This window comes from Acomys russatus, chromosome 14 (assembly GCF_903995435.1).
Source record: "Acomys russatus chromosome 14, mAcoRus1.1, whole genome shotgun sequence".
In the NCBI taxonomy this organism is placed as follows: Eukaryota; Metazoa; Chordata; class Mammalia; order Rodentia; family Muridae; genus Acomys; species Acomys russatus.
This window is the reverse complement of record NC_067150.1, coordinates 28475006-28493109: the sequence shown is the minus strand read 5'-3', so window position 1 is coordinate 28493109 and position 18104 is coordinate 28475006. Positions and strand designations below refer to the sequence as shown.

Here is an 18104-nt window from a genome sequence, read left to right as displayed (position 1 = left end):
AGGGCTCTGAGAGTCATGCCCAAGCTGTGAACTGAGCTGAGTTTGGGGATCGGAACCTCTGTTTGTTCCATGTCTTCTGTTAGCTGCTGATCAGGTTGGGTGCTGAGTGTGGGCATGGGGACTGAGCTGGGTTGATATCTGCAAATGCCAGGAGAGAAGCCCATTTCTGAGCAGCAGGTGGCCACCTGGGATGGAGAGTCTGTTCTTCCTACATTGTCTCCTAGTTCCGGAAGGGAGACTTAAAGAGGTGACTCATCTGCTACAGGAGCAGCTGGCCTGTGTATCTTTGTATTTGGGGTTATAGCAAACCTTGTGGTGCTATAGTGTGGAACTTAAGCCTCCTCACACCCCCAGGGTCATGGGTTATTAATGACTTGGTCTTCAGAGACATATTAATAAGGAGGAGTTGGAAACTGGAGGGCGGGGCAGTAGGAAGTCTAGCAGAGGTCTTGTGGGATCCCAGGCTCTTCTTTTTCCCTTCTTCCCTGGCCCTCAAGTGAGGGCTTTTTCTTGAGCACACACTCCCGCCATGAGGCCACCTGATCATGAAGTAGATCATTTCAAACTGTAAACTAAAAAAAAAAAAAAAAAAAAAAACCTCACTTTTTTCTGTCTCAAGTTTTTGTTATAATAATAGGAAGCTGAGTAACACAGGTAGGTACTTCATCCACCTCAATTTCGAATTTCAAAGCAACATTCAAGGGCTCACTAAGGTATCTGTGGCAAGGGACCACCATTAGAACTCCCCTCCCATCTTTGTAGACTCAGCACCTCTCCCTGCAAGTCCTTCAGCCATCTTCCCAGCAGACAAGGCTGACTCACTGTTCTGGGCAGGGCAGGCTGGCCAAGCTGAGCATCCCTCCTCATAAAGAAGCTTGTCCAGAGGAGTTTACTAATTGCTGTCAGGACCCCTGTGCATTGCTAGCCTTGCACTGTGGAATCTAGTCCTGGTGTGTGGCTGATGATCTCAATCCAACTCTTGTTCAATATGATGGTGCCAGTTCAAAAAACCCCATTTCCCCAAAGGATCATCCTCCTTCACCTAGTGGTCTTTCCCTGGTGACAATTCCTTGGGAAGCAAGAGAATGGAGCACATACCTGCTGGAGGACCAGCTCCATGACCCGCTGGAGGACCCTTCTTGGGGCCTCACTTGCTGGATGCTCACTTACACCTCTGCTATCAGTCTCTTCTACGTCTTCCCTCACTCTTTGCAACACCCTTAGTCCCTAGGGCCTCAGGAGAAAAGACCCAGGGGCTTCTACTCCAGTCATTTTTCATTTGCATCTCTATCCCTAGACCCAGGGATGCCATGCCCCTCTTTCTGGTCCTCTCCTCAGGATTGTGCAGGTTGTGAGTTTCTAGGATTCTGCCAAGTTCCAGAGGTATAAATAGTTTATGTCATACCCAACTATTAAACATGATTTTAATCCCACTTGAGATGTCGGATGCATAAATTGCAGGAGGGTGGAACTGAGATCACATTGAACAGATGTTACAGCTGAGAGTTGGTTAGTGTTTCCATCAGCAACCTGTGGTGTGTGTGTGTGTGTGTGTGTGTGTGCTTGAGCACGCGAGTGTGTGTACACGGGCAGGTGCATTTTCAGGGGAAGTGGTGGTGGGGGTGCAGAGAGGAGCTTCATGATTCAGTGATTTTATAGTACATCCATTTGAAACTTGGCAGCTGGACACAGAGTCCAGATGTGGTGAGGTTTTGAGGGAGGGGCTGCGCTTTCTCCCCTATTACTCAATCTGGGGGCTTTGTCTTCCGTTGGGTAACATATAAAGACCAAGGGAAACAAACAACAAATGTGCTTTTGCTGAGTTTGGAGACTTCTTGGTTGACTGAGAAAATGAGCAGGATTGGGAAGGCAGCTCTGATCCAGCCTGTGGTGTCCACTGCTCACAGCTGGATGCGTACTGAATGAGCAAGTGAGCATGAGAAGACAGGAGGAGGAGGAGGAGGAGTATTCATAAACACCTCCCTGCTAGGGGAGATGGAGTGTTGGGTCAAATGGATTCAGCTGTGATGACATCTGGGGAAGGGTCACCACACACCTGCCACAGTGGATTTCAACCACAATATAGACTTTAATCAAAATATGTCATGCATAGGTGCTAGGGGTTGACATGGATGATGTCATTTAATCCTAACTGGGACCTTAAGAGAAAGATGTGGTTCCCTTCATGTATTGATGAGGAAACGAAGGCTCAAACCAATTCACTAATGAGGCCAATCAGTAACTGGAAATGCCAAAATTCAAACTAGGGAGAATATTGGACCCTGACCACTACTCTGTACTATCTTGGAAGGATCCCAGCTGGGAAACCTGAAGTCTGTGTCTGAGCCTGATGCTGGCCTCATTCCTGCGTCCTTTCAGGCATAGGACCCTGTTAACCATGTGTTCAGGTCAACCAGCCTTCGGTCTGGAGGAAGGGTGTATTTGAATGTCCATGGGATGCTATTATGATGGCTTTTTTTTTTTTTTTCACTAGGTTTTCTTGGGGCAATGGACAGTGGTCTGGAGCAGAACTGCCATTTTTCCTCCATCTTTCTCTGCCAAGGTCCTGCCTTCTGTCCTTGGGAACCAACTATGTTTATGTGGGACTCCATAGTTGGCATTGCAACCTGCCTAAGCAGGGCTAGGGGGCAGGAGGACAGGTGCGCCACAGTGTCACAATGCCACAAATGACAGACAGGAAGCAAGGGACTTAGATAAGTATTCTCTCCCACCCTCATTTCCCCAGATTTGGCTTGTGTGTGTGAGAGAGCTCTCAGCTTTGGTTGCCTCTAGAATAGGAGGAGTTCTCAGATGTCACCGGCAAATCAGCAAGAAATTCAAATTATCAGAGAGAAGTGACAAGTCTAAAGCCACCCGGTTCATGGTAATGGACTCATTTTGAGTGTTAAACAACATGCTGAATAAGCATCTTTTTAAAAAAAATTTAATTTTATTAATTTATTCAGATTACAACTCAATTGTTATCCCATCACTTGTATCCTCCCTGAATGAGCATCTTACCTCTTTCCCAGAGCTGGGCTTTGCTGGGTGGTGCTAAGACCCAGGGTGGGACCAGGGCCCTGGATGAAGAAGTATTGCCCTGAGTGCCTCTCTCTACTGAGTGTGTGTGTGTGTGTGTGTGTGTGTGTGTGTGTGTGTGTGTGTGTGTTTGAGATAGTGTTTCTCTGTAGCCTTGGTGCCCTCTGGCTGCTAAAACAGGCTTTGAGAACCCCAGGATACAGTTCCAATGGACAGCTTAACTCTGGAGAGCTGAGTAGAACACAGAATCCAAAATCCCTAAATGAGCCAAGGCTGTTAGAAAGTGTTTTTGCTTTTTTTTTTTTTTTTTTTTTAAATCCATCAGCATTAGGGGACTGGTGAGATGGCTCAGTAGTTAAAAGTGTTTGCTGTGCAATCACAAGGATGAGATTTGGGATCACAGTACCCACATAACAGGCTGGCATCCACACACACCTGTAACTCCGGTTTCAAGTGAAGGACCAGAGTGACCCTGATTGGATCTCTACTGTTTAACTCATGGTGCTAAAATTCCAATATCAACCCTTAAACCCTGCTCAAGGATTTAAGATGGAACAGTGCTCATGGGCAACAATGTAAGGATCAAACATTGCTAAAAGGACATGGCTAGAGTTATGCAGCCTCCACAGGTACTGACAGGATCCAAGCTGGAGTCACATAGCCTCCCTGGGCACTGGCCAATCACAGTTAGAGTCACACAGCCACAGATAGGAGTCCCCTAGAAGCCTTTAAAAGAGCCTGTGAGCTCCTCCTCTGGGTCACCACCATTTTGGTTGACTCCTGCGTACAGGCTGTTTCTGCAGAATGAGTCTGGGGTCTTCCTTCAGCCATTTTCAGACCCTTACACAAGGGAGACAGAGACAGGAGACCTATTGGGTTTAATGGCTTCTGGCCTACCAGAGAAAACATATGACTCAGGTTGAGGGAGAGAGGTTGCCTTGAAGGAATAGGGAAAGCTGACAGAGGAGGGACACTCCGCACCCTCTTCTGACCTTTGTGCACATGCACAGGTGTGTCAACCTGTATATACACAAGCACATACACTCACATGGGCTGGTTCCAGCCCTGGGCCTGGCCAGGCCAGACATGCTTGGTTGGTACTCACGCTGGATGTCTATGGTGACTGAGGTCTCCTTTCCTCCGGGGATGGCTTTGTTGGTGGCTCGGCACACAATACTTTGTCCATTTTCTACGTCTCCTGGGGAGATGAAGAGGGTGCTGACAATGCTCTCACGTTTGCCATCTCGAAGCAGGGTCTGGAGAGAGAGGTGGTGAAGGAATAGAAGGCCGTGTTACTGAGCTGATAGCCTGAGGGAGAAAGAGAAACCACAGCTCAGAGAAGAGTGAGCTGCGGATGGTGTGTGTCAGTGGCATTGGTGGCTTTGGTGGCGTTGGCTTCAGTCTCCATGCAGAACTGAATGAGTTCCCTTACTGCCCTTGCCTGGCTGAGTGCTGGATGGTGGGAGAAAAAAGGAACTATAGAGACTGCCACGGTGTGTGAAAACAGCCTGGCCTTGCAAGCCAAAAGCTTAGCAGAAGCCAGGCATTTGTTCTTCCCCTGGTGTTGGTGGCGCTCCGGATTTTCAGCATGCCAGGGGAGGGGTTGCATCAGGCAGAAGGAATGAGCCTGTGGAAGGGTGACACGGTTAGGAGCACTGAGTTAAGGACAGGCCCAGGCAGGGGTGTTAGCAATCTGTATGCACCCACTTTTGGTTGTTTCCCTATGTAAGCTTCTGCACCTCCCCAAATCATTGCACATCCTGATCTCATTAGATCTTCCAGGGAGGACGCAGGCAAGGCTCATCAGGACAGGGACTCTTTCCCAAACTCATTCCCAAGTCAGTGGTAGAAGGTAGCACATTTACAAAGGGTTGACCTTCCCCACTATACAATCATGTCCACCCCAGACCTAGAACAGATTCTTTTGCAGATGAGACCATGCTGGGTTCAGAAAGTGTCCTTTCCTGCAAAGGAGATGACACAGAGAGGCTTTGGCAGCCTCTGTAATGATGAAGACAGAGATTAGCATGCCCCTGCTACAAACCAAGGGACACTGGGAGCTGCCAGGAGCTACAAGAGACAATGGGAGGCTTCTGCATCATTGAAGCCATGCAGCCTGTTTGGCAGCTTGGTGGCTTCAGAGTTGTTAAGTTTCTTCGATCCCAACAATGCTTTTTTAAACAAACAAACAAACAAACAAACAACCCCCAGGGTTCTTGTGTATCCCTAGCTGACTTGAACTCACGTTCTAGACCAAGCTGGTCTTGAACTCACAGAGACCCACCTGCCTTTGGCCCCTCCACACCCCAAGTGCTGGGATTAAAGGCATGCACCACCACAATGGCTTCCCCAACAATACTTTAGGCACCAAGTTGTGATGCTGTGCTAGGAAGAAGCATTTTCTGTATTTTGCAAGTGAATGCTGAGCTCCCAGTAAACTTGCTGGGCAGCGCTGGGAGGCATACTTAAGAGTAGGTACCCCTGAGGACAGGCTCTGATGGGCACCTGACCTGGGCATGACAGGTGGCACCGCAGTGACCAAGAGATATCTGACAGCAGCTTATAGGCCACCAGAATTCTAGACCCGCAGCTCAGCATGGCCCTTCTTAGCTTGTGGCCTATGGGATGAATAGAACCTGGTACCTGGTATGAGTCTCCGGATAAGTGGTTCCTACTGTAGGTCAAGCTAGTCTGTAACATTCTAGAGCAAGACAGAGCAAAGACGCAGCCCTGCATTTTCTCCTGTAATTGTAAAACTGGCTAGATTTAGGATCCGCGGCTTGAAACCTTCTACTACAGGTCTGTCCTGGCAGGAGGGGTGTCGGTCCTCACCATGTGCAGAGGGGCTGGTAAGAGGGAGGTGGCTTGTTTCAGCAGTCTAAGTGGCCAGTGTTAGTAGCCCACAGTCTTCAGGTGAGCCTTTGGGCAAGGGGTACAACTGGAGGTTCTCAGAACAGGGTTAGAGGAAGTATAATTTAGCCCCAAACCAAAGCCAGTGTGTGGAGGGAGGGAGCTGCAGCCAGCACCCTATTACCAAACTGGCTTGGGGCTGCTCAGTAGACCTCATCACCTCTATAAATAGCTAAGCGATAATAAGAACAATTTCCTGGATGAAAATAAGACCTCCGGGTAGAAGCCGGGGAGGAGGGGAGGGGAGGGGAGGGGAGGGGACAGGGTGACTATTGTTCTTCCATATCCTTTCCTTAGCTTTTCTGAGGTGCTAACGAGGGACATTTACATAAGTTTGACTCAGCCAAGAACCCCTCCAACTGATGGGCTCTGGAGTTGGTGGTGGGAGAGGAGCTGTGAGGATGGAGGTGGGAGGGGAGCTGGGAGGCCTAGCTCTAATTAGGCCCTCTGCCTGCTTTCCCTCCTCCCCAGCCCAGCGTGTTCCTCCGCCTCAGAATGATGATTAATGACATATTTACTGTGTCCAGGCGGGTGCTTTTCTGGGAAATAAAAATTCTGGTTCAAGTTGTTTGTTCCACCTAATTAGAGAAAGAGGAAGATGTGTTCATTAAACAAAAAGGAAAATGAGGAGAAGGCGAGTGCCCTCGTAGTGAGCCACCCTTGTAGAAGGCCCGCTGTGTACCCAGCTCTGGCTTCCAGGTCTCGGGAAAGAGCTCAGAGCCAGGGCAGCAGCCCCAGGGAGGAGGGCTGTGTCTGTTGGCCCCTCAGGCAGATCTGCTGATACAGCTGTGGACTGACTGTGGGGAGGGAAGCCAGAAGCTCCCAGCCTGCAGGGGTGGAAGGTGTCTACGGCTGTGCCTTGGTGGCTCCTTTGGAAATGGTTCTTGGCAAAGCTCCTTTTTGCTTCCTCTCCCTTTGCTCTTTACCCAAAATCCTGAAGAAAAAATGCACCTGGTAGAACCCACAATGTCTGGTGATCTTTAGATGTAATTGTAAAACTGTATAAAGTTTTGTAAAAACTGTTTTTCTTTTTATGGTTCTGTGCATCAACTCTGGCAAAGCAAATAAGCTGCTACAAGGGTTACATGGCAGGAAGTTAAGATTTGCACTAAAGATCTAGGATGTCCGGGCTGGTTCCAAGGGCGGGGCCCTGCTCTGTGCATAGCTTTCCCCACCCCCCCCCCCACCCCAAAGTCCCATTGTATCTCCTTTCTGTCTCTATAAAGCCCTGCCATGTACCTGTGCTCCTGTGCTTCCTTTTTTTTTTTTTTAAGATTTCTTTATTTATTATGTATACAATATCCTGCCTGCAAGCCAGAAGAGGACACCAGATCACATTATAGATGGTTGTGAGCCACCATGTGGTTGCTGGGAATTGAACTCATGACCTTTGGAAGAGCAGTCGGTGCTCTTAACCTCTGAGCCATCTCTCCAGCCCCATACCTGTGCTTCCTAAGACGAAGTTCTGAGGATGACAGGATGACAGGCCCCTCCATCTTTTCAGAGCTGACCTTCGATGAAGTGTGATTTCCTTCCCACTGCCTATCTTGAGTGTTGTCCTTGGAGTGGTGAGTACATGCATCCAGTTCCCCCTTGTCCACTGCCCTCCTTCCTTCTTTCATCTTTTGCTTTGTTCCTTTTTTGTTTTTTTTTTTTTAAAGTCTCCTCTATCACTTTTTGCCTATGCAAATGAGGCCTTGAGACTTGGTGGCCTTGAAGGTGTCTTGCAAGTGGGACATTCTTTCCTTTGCTGCTTCTATCAGAAACCTCCCTCCCTGCCTCTGTCATCCCTCTGCCCTTCACCTCTCTCTCCTCTTCTCCTCACTGAGTTTGTCTCTGGGGGCACACTTCAGGTGCTGAGTCTTTTACCAGCATGCAAATGAGGGGTTGGGTTTGGGGGAGCAGATTATAACAGGGTCACTAGTTTCTTGACTCACTACCTCCTTGGAGCTTGCTGGGTACTAATGTGGCATCAGGCTCCAAACCCCAGCCTCCCAGTTCTCTAGGCTTATTGATATGACTTTCATGCCAACTTCTGAGGGCCTACAGTGATCCAGCCCATATTGGTCTGGGCATATATACAATATATAGGCATTGTGAACAAGATTCCTGAGGCTCAACTGTGTCTGCTGAGACTGATCAACTCATTAGAATTTCAGTATGATGGGAGAGTTGGAATGGTGCAGGCCCAGGTGCTAATTGCTTATCTTGGGCTTCTTTTTTTTTTTTTTTTAAAGATGTATTTATTATTTATATAGTATTCTGCCCACACGTGTGCTTGCCTCCCACAAGAAGACACTAGATCTCATTACAGGTGGTTGTAAGCCACTATGTGGTTGCTGGGAATTGAACTCGGGACCTTCGGAAGAGCAGACGGTACTCTTACCCTCTGAGTCATCTCTCCAGCCCCTATCTTGGGCTTCTTTCAGTCCTCCAGAAGAGCCATTCCTTGCCCACCTCTGTGGGGACTCTATTAACTTAGCCGACCATTAACTTCCACCAGCCCAAAAGCTCAGAGAGCATCTGGGGCCTATAGAAAACTTCCCCGATCTTGTTCTACCTGCCTCTCTGATGGGCCCACCAATGTATTTTAAACTTGGATTGATTTATGAATGTCTTTATTCTGTAAAACTATAAAAACTTCATGAAACTTCCTTCACGCTGGTACATGGAATTTGAAGTAAACTAAATCTATGTTCCTGGGCCATAGTTGCTCAAAATGGTTCCAAAATAAACTGCCTCTTATTCCCTTTAAAATGAAAGCTGTGGTTTTTGCATTGACAACATCATGTGACCAGGAATGAGTGTGCTGGAGCACAGTTCTCCAAGAGTGTATTTCTACCTCTTCCCTGCATTCATGTACCCACTTCTGTTTGTGGGTGTTCACAGGCTACTGCCCACTAATTGCATCTAAGGAACTTTCTCACAGACTCCAGCGGCTATGTGAGGCTCTCGGTGGTTCCTGTCTGAACAGAACTGGCTCCTGTGCCGCTTCCTGTTTGCACACCCAGCTCCACTGATCCATTTCTGTGGTCACTAAATTGGCATTTATTGCCCTGGTTTCTCAGCACTGGCCTGAGTGTGCATGGGGGTGGGGGGTGGGGTGCTGAGTGCACTGTTGGGGCAATTGCCCAGTGTGGGTGGCAGATCTTTCCAACTCTTCCAGGGCCTCTGGTGAGCAGAGGAAAGCAAGACTGAGCCCTAAGAAATGGGCAGCCTGAAGGCAGTAAGTGTGGGTGCCCCAACTCTGGTGCTAAATATGGGCTGCTTATTGATATGCAAACAGCCTGGAGAGGCCTTGAGCAGGCCTGATTGCCTGGCAACAAGGCCTGTTCTCTTCTCCCTCCCCACCCACCTCCCCCACCTGCTGAGTCTTTTTTTTTTTTTTTTTTTATAATTTTTAAATTATCTCTCTGCTTCCCCCTTTAAAGACGTTTGAGGAGTCCATATAGGCAGACAGAATTGGAATTGCGTAGATAATATAGGTCTGCACAGTGTCGTTTGCTTAAGACCTTTACCCAGCCTTCTGCCCTAGGGATAGAAGAGAGGTCATTCATAGATACAGTGAGCACAGGTGGCTATCGCACACAGAACAGGGTAGAGATCCTGGGCCCCCTAAGTTTGACAGGATGCAATGGGATGGAATGACTGGAGGAGACAGTGTGTACCACAGAGAGTCAGGACCTGGAGGATGTGAGCCAGCATCTCGGTCCTGAGCAAGGTCTCTGGAGCTCATCTAAGCACAGGCCCAGCGGGGACCAAGGGGTGGCAGGTTGACAGCCCCTTGAGTAAGCAGGGTGGTAGCCAGCCGGAGAGTGGAGAAAACAAAAAATTGGTGTGGCAGGCTGTATCTCCTAAAACGAAACCATCTTCTGTCTGGTCCCTAGTGGGTCGATCACCCTTCCTGGGGCCGTAGCAGAAGGGGTGTGAAGAATGCTCCCAGGGGAGTTTCTTTTGTTTTTTGTTTTTTGTTTTTTTCCTAAGCCCATACTCGTCATCCATTTTTTTAATCACCCGTTCCTCCCTCCTGGAGTTTGTAGATTTGCTGGTATTTCAGACAGACATTCTCTGTGACATCCATTCTTTTTTTTTTTTTAAAAGATTTATTTATTGATTATATATATATATATATATATATATATATATATATATATATATATATATATATATGTGCTCCATCTGCATGTACACCTACATGCCAGAAGAGGGCATCAGATCACATTACAGATGGTTGTGAGCCGCCATTTGGTTGCCAGGAATTGAACTCGGGATCTCGGAAGAGCAGTTAGTGCTCTTAACCTCTGAGCCACCTCTCCAGCCCGACATCCATTCTTGTATCAGGCCCAGGAGGAACAAGGACGTTTTCCAGCTCCCCACCCCCCACCCCATTCACAGGACAGGGTGTCCATGAAGTGATAGGGTGAGAGGCAGCCTCTCTCATTCCCCCCCCCCCCCAAGTCTCCTCTTTCAACAGACCTGGCAGGCAACATCAGAGCTGTTAACAGGTCAAGCTGCTTTCACTAGTACCCGCCCGGCCGCAGCGGAAACTCTGCAGTCCATGCTGGGTAGACAGGAAGCAACACTGGCAGCCTCAAACTCCTGTTGCTGTGCCTTCTCTCCACAGTGACACCTACCCTCAAACATGAGCCAGAAAAAAAAAACCCTTCCTTCTTTAAGCACCTTTTGCCAGGTATTTTGGTCACAGTAGTGAGAAAAATTAATGAATACACAGTCTTTGTGTTGGGCATGGTGATGCACAGCTTGAATTCTAGCCCTGGGAAGGCAAAGGCAGGCAGATCTCTCTAAGTTCAAGACCAGCCTGGTCTGTGAGATAAAGGTCAGGCTAGCCAGGGCTACATAGTGTGAGACCCTGTCTCAAAAAAAAAAAAAAAAAAAAAAAAAAAAAAAAAAAAAAGAAAGAAAGAAAAGAAAAAAAAAAAAAACCACCCAAAATAAAACAAAACAAGCAATTTACATTTGTTTGTTTGTGTATTGTCTGTGTGCACACATGCCATAGTGTGCATGTAGGGGTCAGAGGACAATTTGTGGGTAAGAAACAGTTCTCTCTTTCTATCATGTGGGGCCTAGGGATGGAGCTTGAGTAGTCAGGCTCGGCAGCAAGTGTGTTTACCTGCTGGGTCATCTCCTCACCTACGAGGAACTTTGATGTGTGATTTATTTGAGTGCTGCGGTGAGCCTAACAAGTGGCCATGATTACAATCATTCCCGTTTTGCAGCTGGGGAAGCCGAGACAGAAAGATTAAGCCAATATTATGACACGATGAAAGGCTAGTCTGCAGGACCCCGGGGACTGCTCCATTTGGACACTGCCACAGCATCTAGAAATGCAGGTGGCCAGGTGTGAGGATGGAGAGGACCAGTGATGGCCCTAATAGCTGTGCTTATTGCAGGCTCAGTATGTCAGGCAGGTTTCTTGGTCATGGCCCCAGCCATCCCTACGCCTGGTGCTAATGATGCTCCCAGTCTACAGAATAGGTCGCAGACATGGCAAGTTGAGATCACGTGGCTAGAGGGAGGTGGAGCCTGAAATCAAATTTAGGTCACCTAGCTTTAGTATTAGTGGGCTTAACACTCACCACATATGACAAATACTGAAAGCCTTAGGTCCAATTCTGTTAGAGCTGCTTTCTGGGCACCTCCCTGTGGACCCTGCACGAGTGGTTATGTGTACTTGTGTGTTCCCAGCCTCCCTCTGATGTCCTAGCTATTCTGCCTTTGTAAGTAACATGGAAGTACTGTTTGGCTTATGACAATTGCCTTTGCAGTTCTGGAGAAGAAATAGCCTGGGCTGAGCTTCTGGGAGGAGATGGGTTAAGGGGTCAGACTCTGACAGCTCTTCAGCTTGGGCCATCGTCTGTCTTGTAGGCATGTCTGCCCCTCACATTAAGGTCTGATCAATCCATGGGTCTGCAGCCTGTCACAGCTGAAGCACTTCCTGAGTATCTCTTCCAGCTCTTTTACGTTCTGAGGAGGAAACTGAGGCCAGGAAATAAGTTGCCTGGGGTCACAGAAAGCAGTAGAACTTGGCAAGGTCAGGCACACGGTCTCCTTTCCAGAAAGGCAAAGTGCCAGGCTTGCTGAAACATCTTCATCACATGTGCGAAAATGGTCTGCAGAGTAGGCTTCCCTGGAACAGGTCTGAGGGAGACCCTGACCTCTGTCCTCACGAGATGAGGAATGTCCTCTTTTGCTCAGAGATCTTGGGAGGATCAGGCTGGCCCAGCCTCAGAGAGACTATGGATGGACAGGCATCGCCGATGTAGGAACGCCCTTCTTTTCCTTCCTAGCCTCCTTTGGATGACCTTGGCCCCTGTTTGTCTTTCATGATATTCTCGCAGTGCGACTCCACCCAGGATGTAAGCAGAGAACTTATTTCCCAAGAGAAAGCATTGTTCCTAGGATGGATTCAGGACCAAGAGAAGCCATTTGTTTGGGAATCTAGCCCCAGGAACTGGGTGGTAAGCTAAGCTTTGATCGGTGGCCTTTGGCAGTAGAGTTGGGTTGGGATGGGAAGGAACCACCCGTAGAATAGGACTAGCCTTTCTTCACATCCTCTGCTAGTGGAAAAAGACATTTCTTCTTTTTAGGACCCATGGAGAGGAGCCAGCTGGCGATCAGGACTAAAGAATAAGTCTGCACCTTGTCATCTTCTGAAACTGAGGGCCCCGAGTCAGGGTCCCGGAAGATTACACCCCAACTTCAGAGCCTGGAGGCTGCTTGGCCTGTGGCCCTGACATAGCCTCTGGTGGTGTTTTTGGGAGCCCATAGGGAGCTGAGCCTGTTCGGGGAGAGGCCCAGAAAGAAAAAAAAAAAAAAAAAAAAAAAAAAAAAAAGCTCGGGGACAGATCTTGTCTCTAATCCTGATGTTGCTGGAACACAGCTGAGCAGTGGGGACACTTCTCTTCAAGGTCCTAGCTTTCTGTCTCCGTGGGACAGCGGACCTCCAAGGTCTCCTTCATTTGGAAGGCTCTACAGGATATAACCTCTACCTGGGAGTGTGTAAGAGTCTCCTGGGGAGGTGTGGGGCACAGGTTATTTCTGACCGCATCCACGAACAGTGAGGCTAGCCTATGAGGAAGCCACTGCCATTGCAGAGATGGTTTGTCATTCACAGTTCCTAATAGGAGGGGGCAGGGTAAGCCATACCACACCAAGCCTCTGGGAGTGGAGTGGGTAGTGTGTGATGATCCTCTGCTGTGCTTTGTTGGGAGGGGAGGGGCTGCCCAGATTTGGGGTTGGATAGTTTCAATAGCTTTAGTAGGCTCAGGGCTGTACTGGGGTCTGATGTTTCTGATTCCTGGTCCTGGGGCTACTGCTCTGGACTACAGGAGGGAGAAAAAAAGGTAAGCATGGGCTGCAGATGCTCCAGGGCCTGGAGAGTAAATTGTAAGTTGTTAACTCTTTCCAGGTACTGGTTAGCCTGGGCTGCCTTCACAGCCCAGGATCTTCGAGGCCGCAAGCTGTTAAAACATTATAAAAAAATAAAAAATAAAAAAATAAAGCAAAGGAGCATCACAGGGGCCAGTTCAGGGCACAACTGTGTGAGCTGAAGAAAAGCAGCCCCAGAGGCAGGCACTTCAGGGTGCAAAGCTTAAATTTTAGCCTTTCCTGGTCCCTGTGCTGGCGTCTCATCGCATAGCAGTCCAGATTTAGCAAATTAAAACACAGGATGACCTATTAGCCTTGGACTTCTGATAAACAATGCATAATTTGTTAGTGTGAGTGTGGTCATGCAACACTTGGAAGAAACATGCTAAAAATTAACTTATTGTATTTTCTGAAATAAATCTTATTCCATTCAGGCTATTTATTTATTTATTTATTTTTTAAAACAAAACATTAAAAGCTGGGCAGCAACAGAATCACAGAAGTACATTTTTTTTTTTATAGTTCCAGAAGCCAGGAAGCCCAAGACAGGGCAGACTGACTGAGTGTACATCAAGGACCAGAGGTCTGTTCGTTAGTGGCCACCCTCTTACAGTGTCTGCACATGGTCTCTCCTGGGCCTCTTTTATAAGGGCACAAATCCCAGTCATTAGGGCACCATCCTCATGACATAACCAACCACCTTCCAACGGCTCCTTCTCCACTCTCTTGGGGCTTAGGGTTCAATCACAGGAGGGTTTCTTTTTTGGGAGTGAGGGCAGTTATTCAGAGGATCACATATTAATTGTGGCAACCCTAGGCCTGGCTTCTGTTGCCCCGAGACTTCTCTTCTGACCATAACTGTATCCTGGGTAGGGGATAGGAAGGGAGGCTACTGGAAGAAACAACCTGAGAACTAAGCAAGCAAGCAAGCAAACAAAATCACAGGGCAAGTGAAACTGCCTCAGAAGCATGTCCACATGGAGAGAGACAGAGCTTGTCCTCATGCATCTAACAGGACCCTTTCTCCTTTGTCCCACTGCCCATCCCCCACCCCCGTTCTCTCCCTCCGGCTCACCTTGGAGTAGGTAGCCCCATTGATGACCTCTCCTTTACGAAGCCAGATGATAGAAGCTGCAGGCTTGGCATTATCCGCATGGCAGGTGAGGTTGAGGGGGTCCCCTGCCCGGAGGCTGATCACAGGCCCCCCTAGGATGATGGGGTCATCTGGTGGCACTGTGGGGAGAGGAGTAGAGAGGTCATGTTGGGGCAGGTCTTTGCTTGAATTGGCAGAGGAGAATGAGCAATAATTGTTATACTTTGATAAGGATTGCCACCCACTGCATTACGATGATAGTAATACTAAAAGGATGTGCTATTCTTCATCTTGTCATTAGAGGAATAAGCCTGTGCTATGATGGGCAGGTGTCCTTAGCTTGTTTCAAAGGCCTGGGAGCGGTGCTTTGCAACTGAGATACCAAGACCTTTAATTTCAACTAAAAATAAAAAAGATTTACTTTTATTTGTTCTTTTTAGATTTTATTTTTAGTTGTGTGTGTGCATGCTCTCACACATGAGTGTCAGTATGCACAGAGACCAGAGGCATTGGATCCTCTGGAGCTGGAGTTACAGACAGTTGTGAGCTGCCTGATGTTTGCATCAGGACCCACACTCTGGTCCTTGGAAGAGTAGCACCGGATCTTAGTAACTGAACCATCGATGCAGCCCCAGCATTTTTTTTTTCCTTTTCTTTTTGCCAAGCTTTGCTGCATCTCTCACAACAATTTTGCACGGGAAATATTATTTTCATTCCAATTACATAGACCTGGAAATGGAGGCTCACCAAGAAACTTGTTCAAGGTCACGTGGTGAATGTATGGCAGAATTGGGGCTAGAAGCTGGGCCTTTGGCCCTTGAGTGAACTGGCACCCTCCCTCACAGGTGGCAGGTGGCAGGTGACTGGTGACCAGGCAGGTGTTTGGCTCTTCAGAGTTTGCACCCCTGGCCTTTTCTGAGCTCTGTACTTCAGAGTAGCTCCTGTACATCAATACCCACTCAGGAGGAGCCTCCCTGTCCTGAGATTTTTTTTATTCTTTCTATCTATCTATCTATCTATCTATCTATCTATCTATCTATCTATCTATCTATCTATCGTCTATCTCTATGTATGTATGTGATGTATGTATGTTTACTGCATGTAACATGTAACACTGTGGTTGGTGATTGGTGGCTCCATCACATATCCATAGTGCCAAAAGAGAGAAGGACATGGGATTGTCCCCTTCCTCATGGAGCAAGACCTCTACAGGGCCAACCCAGAGCCCCATGCCTTGGAGCACCTCCACAGACATCTTCTGGTTCCAATGAACCCCCTTGGTTCCCATGCAGACCACACTGCAGGATGGACAGGTCTGGTGGGAACTGATTATTCCTTAGTAAGCAAGCTTTTTGACGTCAAGACTTGACTTAAGGACGCAGTTTCTTGTGAGGCTGCCGCTTCAGGACACATTGAAGCTCCCCAGAGGCCTTCATTGCTCCATGCACATGCCATGGAGCAGGCAGGGCTCCATGGAGACTATCTGAAGAACTTCTATCTCTTCTACTGAAGTGTCTATCCAGGTAGCCCCAGAAGCTGAAGGGGGCTCAGGGACTCCTTGACACACTAGAGGTGGGAACTTTGCGTGTTCTCAGGAATGAAGGGCAGGTAGGTGGGTGGGTGGTTAGGGTTTGATGACCTAAAGCAAAGGTCTTCTTATCGGCTTTTAGGGGCAAGCTAACTGTCTATCCTGCCCCTGGGTGAACACCTATGCTTGTGGCGTGCAGTGTCTTCCAGCTGCAGCTCAGAACTCGCGTGCCTTCCTCCCCCCTGTCAGTGCCTCACCTAGCCTACTGGACTTCTCTAACAGATAGGAGGACCCCAGTACTCAAAGCAGCAAGCCTTCAGGCTGGTCACCCCACCTATGCCTATCTGGTTCCAGCAGAAGTCTGGGGCTCAGCTTTAACATCCCCAAAGAACCATTTCCTAAGGGACCCTAACTATGTAGGGCTTTGGAGTGGAGACCAAGACCAGCTCTGGATGTCACAAAGATTCTGGCCCAGGGAGAAAGTTGCCCTTATCTAACCTTCTATGCCCATTGCTCTGAAGCTAGGCCTCTCCAGGGGGTCCTAAGGCTGCCAGGCTGGAGGAGACAGGCGGGTATGGGCTGGACACCAAAGACAACCACTTGTGCCCACTGTACCCTCTTATTAGAGTCTGTGGCCTTCTTGGTGTAGGCGTGGCCGGAGAGCAAAGGGGGGCTAATTAGGGCTTTCCATCAGTGGGGGTGTGGCTAGTGACTGATGAAAGGGATTTCAGCTTCCTGCAGTGGGATGAGCTGGGCCCCTCCAGCAGTGAGCACTGGGGCTTTGCAGTATTCTGTGGAAAGTTGGGTGGTCCTGCTCTCAGTGGTGGCAGTCCCCTCCCAGTGCTGGATGCTCAAGAACGAGAGGGGCTCACACTCCTCAGTTGGGCTGGGACTAGAATAACTGGACCACTTCGTCCTTTTGGCATTCCCTGCCTTGCAGTGATGAGTCAAGAGATGTGGACGGCAGAGGGTGTTCTGGTCGGAGGATGACAGTAAGGCACAGGTGCCCCTTCTGCTTGTCAGTGTCTTCAGGAAGAGAGCGTGAGCAACCCCTCTAGCACTGACATGTGTTGGAATAAGACAAGGGTTGGCTGGCAAACTTCTGGGGGGAAGTTTGATCAATCCTGTTGTCCACATGCTCTCAGATCAATGAGACCCCAGAGCTGGGAACTGGATCTTGGGCATCATGTCTTTTAAAGATTCTTCCCCCAGCATGTGGAAAAGTGGCCATATTCGAGTACCAGATTTCCTCTGGGCTTTTGGCTTAGGTGCATAGAGCTATTCTATATTCTGATCAAGGTATGTGTGTGTGTGTGTGTGTGTGTGTGTGTGTGTGTGTGTGTGTGTGTGTGTATGTGTGTATGTGTGTGTGTTCTTCCTAGACTCACACTGGAGGCCCTGTACTTCCCTTCCCTCCTACATCACCGGTGTTGTGTTGAGGAGATTGCATGAGCAGGATTGGGGATGAGGGGAATGGGGGGGGGGGAGTGAGGGAGAAAGGGAGTGGGGCTGTGTTTGTGGGAGTTCTTAGGCACGCACACACATTCACACACACAAACATCCACCCTCAGAATGGGTCCTGATTACATCTTCCCAAATAAGTGGTTATCATGCTGGTTATTCATGTAGCCATGCATTATTGATTGGCCTTCGCCTCGCTGCACACCAGATGGGGGTGGGAGGGGCAGGTGGGGGAGGGGAGGGTGGGGTTGGGGAGGAGGGAGGATGTTTGGGGGCCATTGGCTGAATAGAAATCAACAGTCCGTTCTTGGCAGCTGTAGCTCAGATGGGAGGGGGGCACTCATTACCTCACCATTCAGATGGGGCCCATTGCTAGGGCCATGTGGGGAGGAGAGGAAGTCTCAGAGAAGCCCAGGCCTGGAGATGCATTATTCATAAATCCTCTCTCAGGATTGGTTATTATCCTCAACCACGATAGAGTTTGGTCTCCTAATTTTTAATCACAAGGAAGGTGGAAGCGTTAGCCTTTTTGTGATTAATCTGGAGATAAAAATAGTTGACTGTTTTGGTGTTGCTCCTGTTGTCAGTCAGGAACTAAATTTGCATTAACTGTTGGGGGGACTGAGGCCTGGGGAAGAGGGAAGCCAGAGCAGAGTCTCTGGTTTTGAGCCTGCTTCAGATAAG

At 48.6% G+C, this 18104-nt stretch overlaps 1 protein-coding gene across 1 annotated transcript in view; it reads right to left on the bottom strand.

Annotated features, from left to right (window-relative positions):
* The window catches only part of Kirrel3 (kirre like nephrin family adhesion molecule 3), a 555811-nt gene that overhangs the window by 29790 nt on the left and 507917 nt on the right, over positions 1-18104 (bottom strand). The window contains exons 5-6 of the mRNA XM_051156140.1: positions 14414-14571; positions 4145-4295 (exon numbers count right to left, since the gene is read on the bottom strand). Of these exons, the coding sequence (XP_051012097.1) occupies positions 4145-4295; positions 14414-14571 (309 nt within the window). The remainder of the gene's footprint in view (positions 1-4144; positions 4296-14413; positions 14572-18104) is intronic.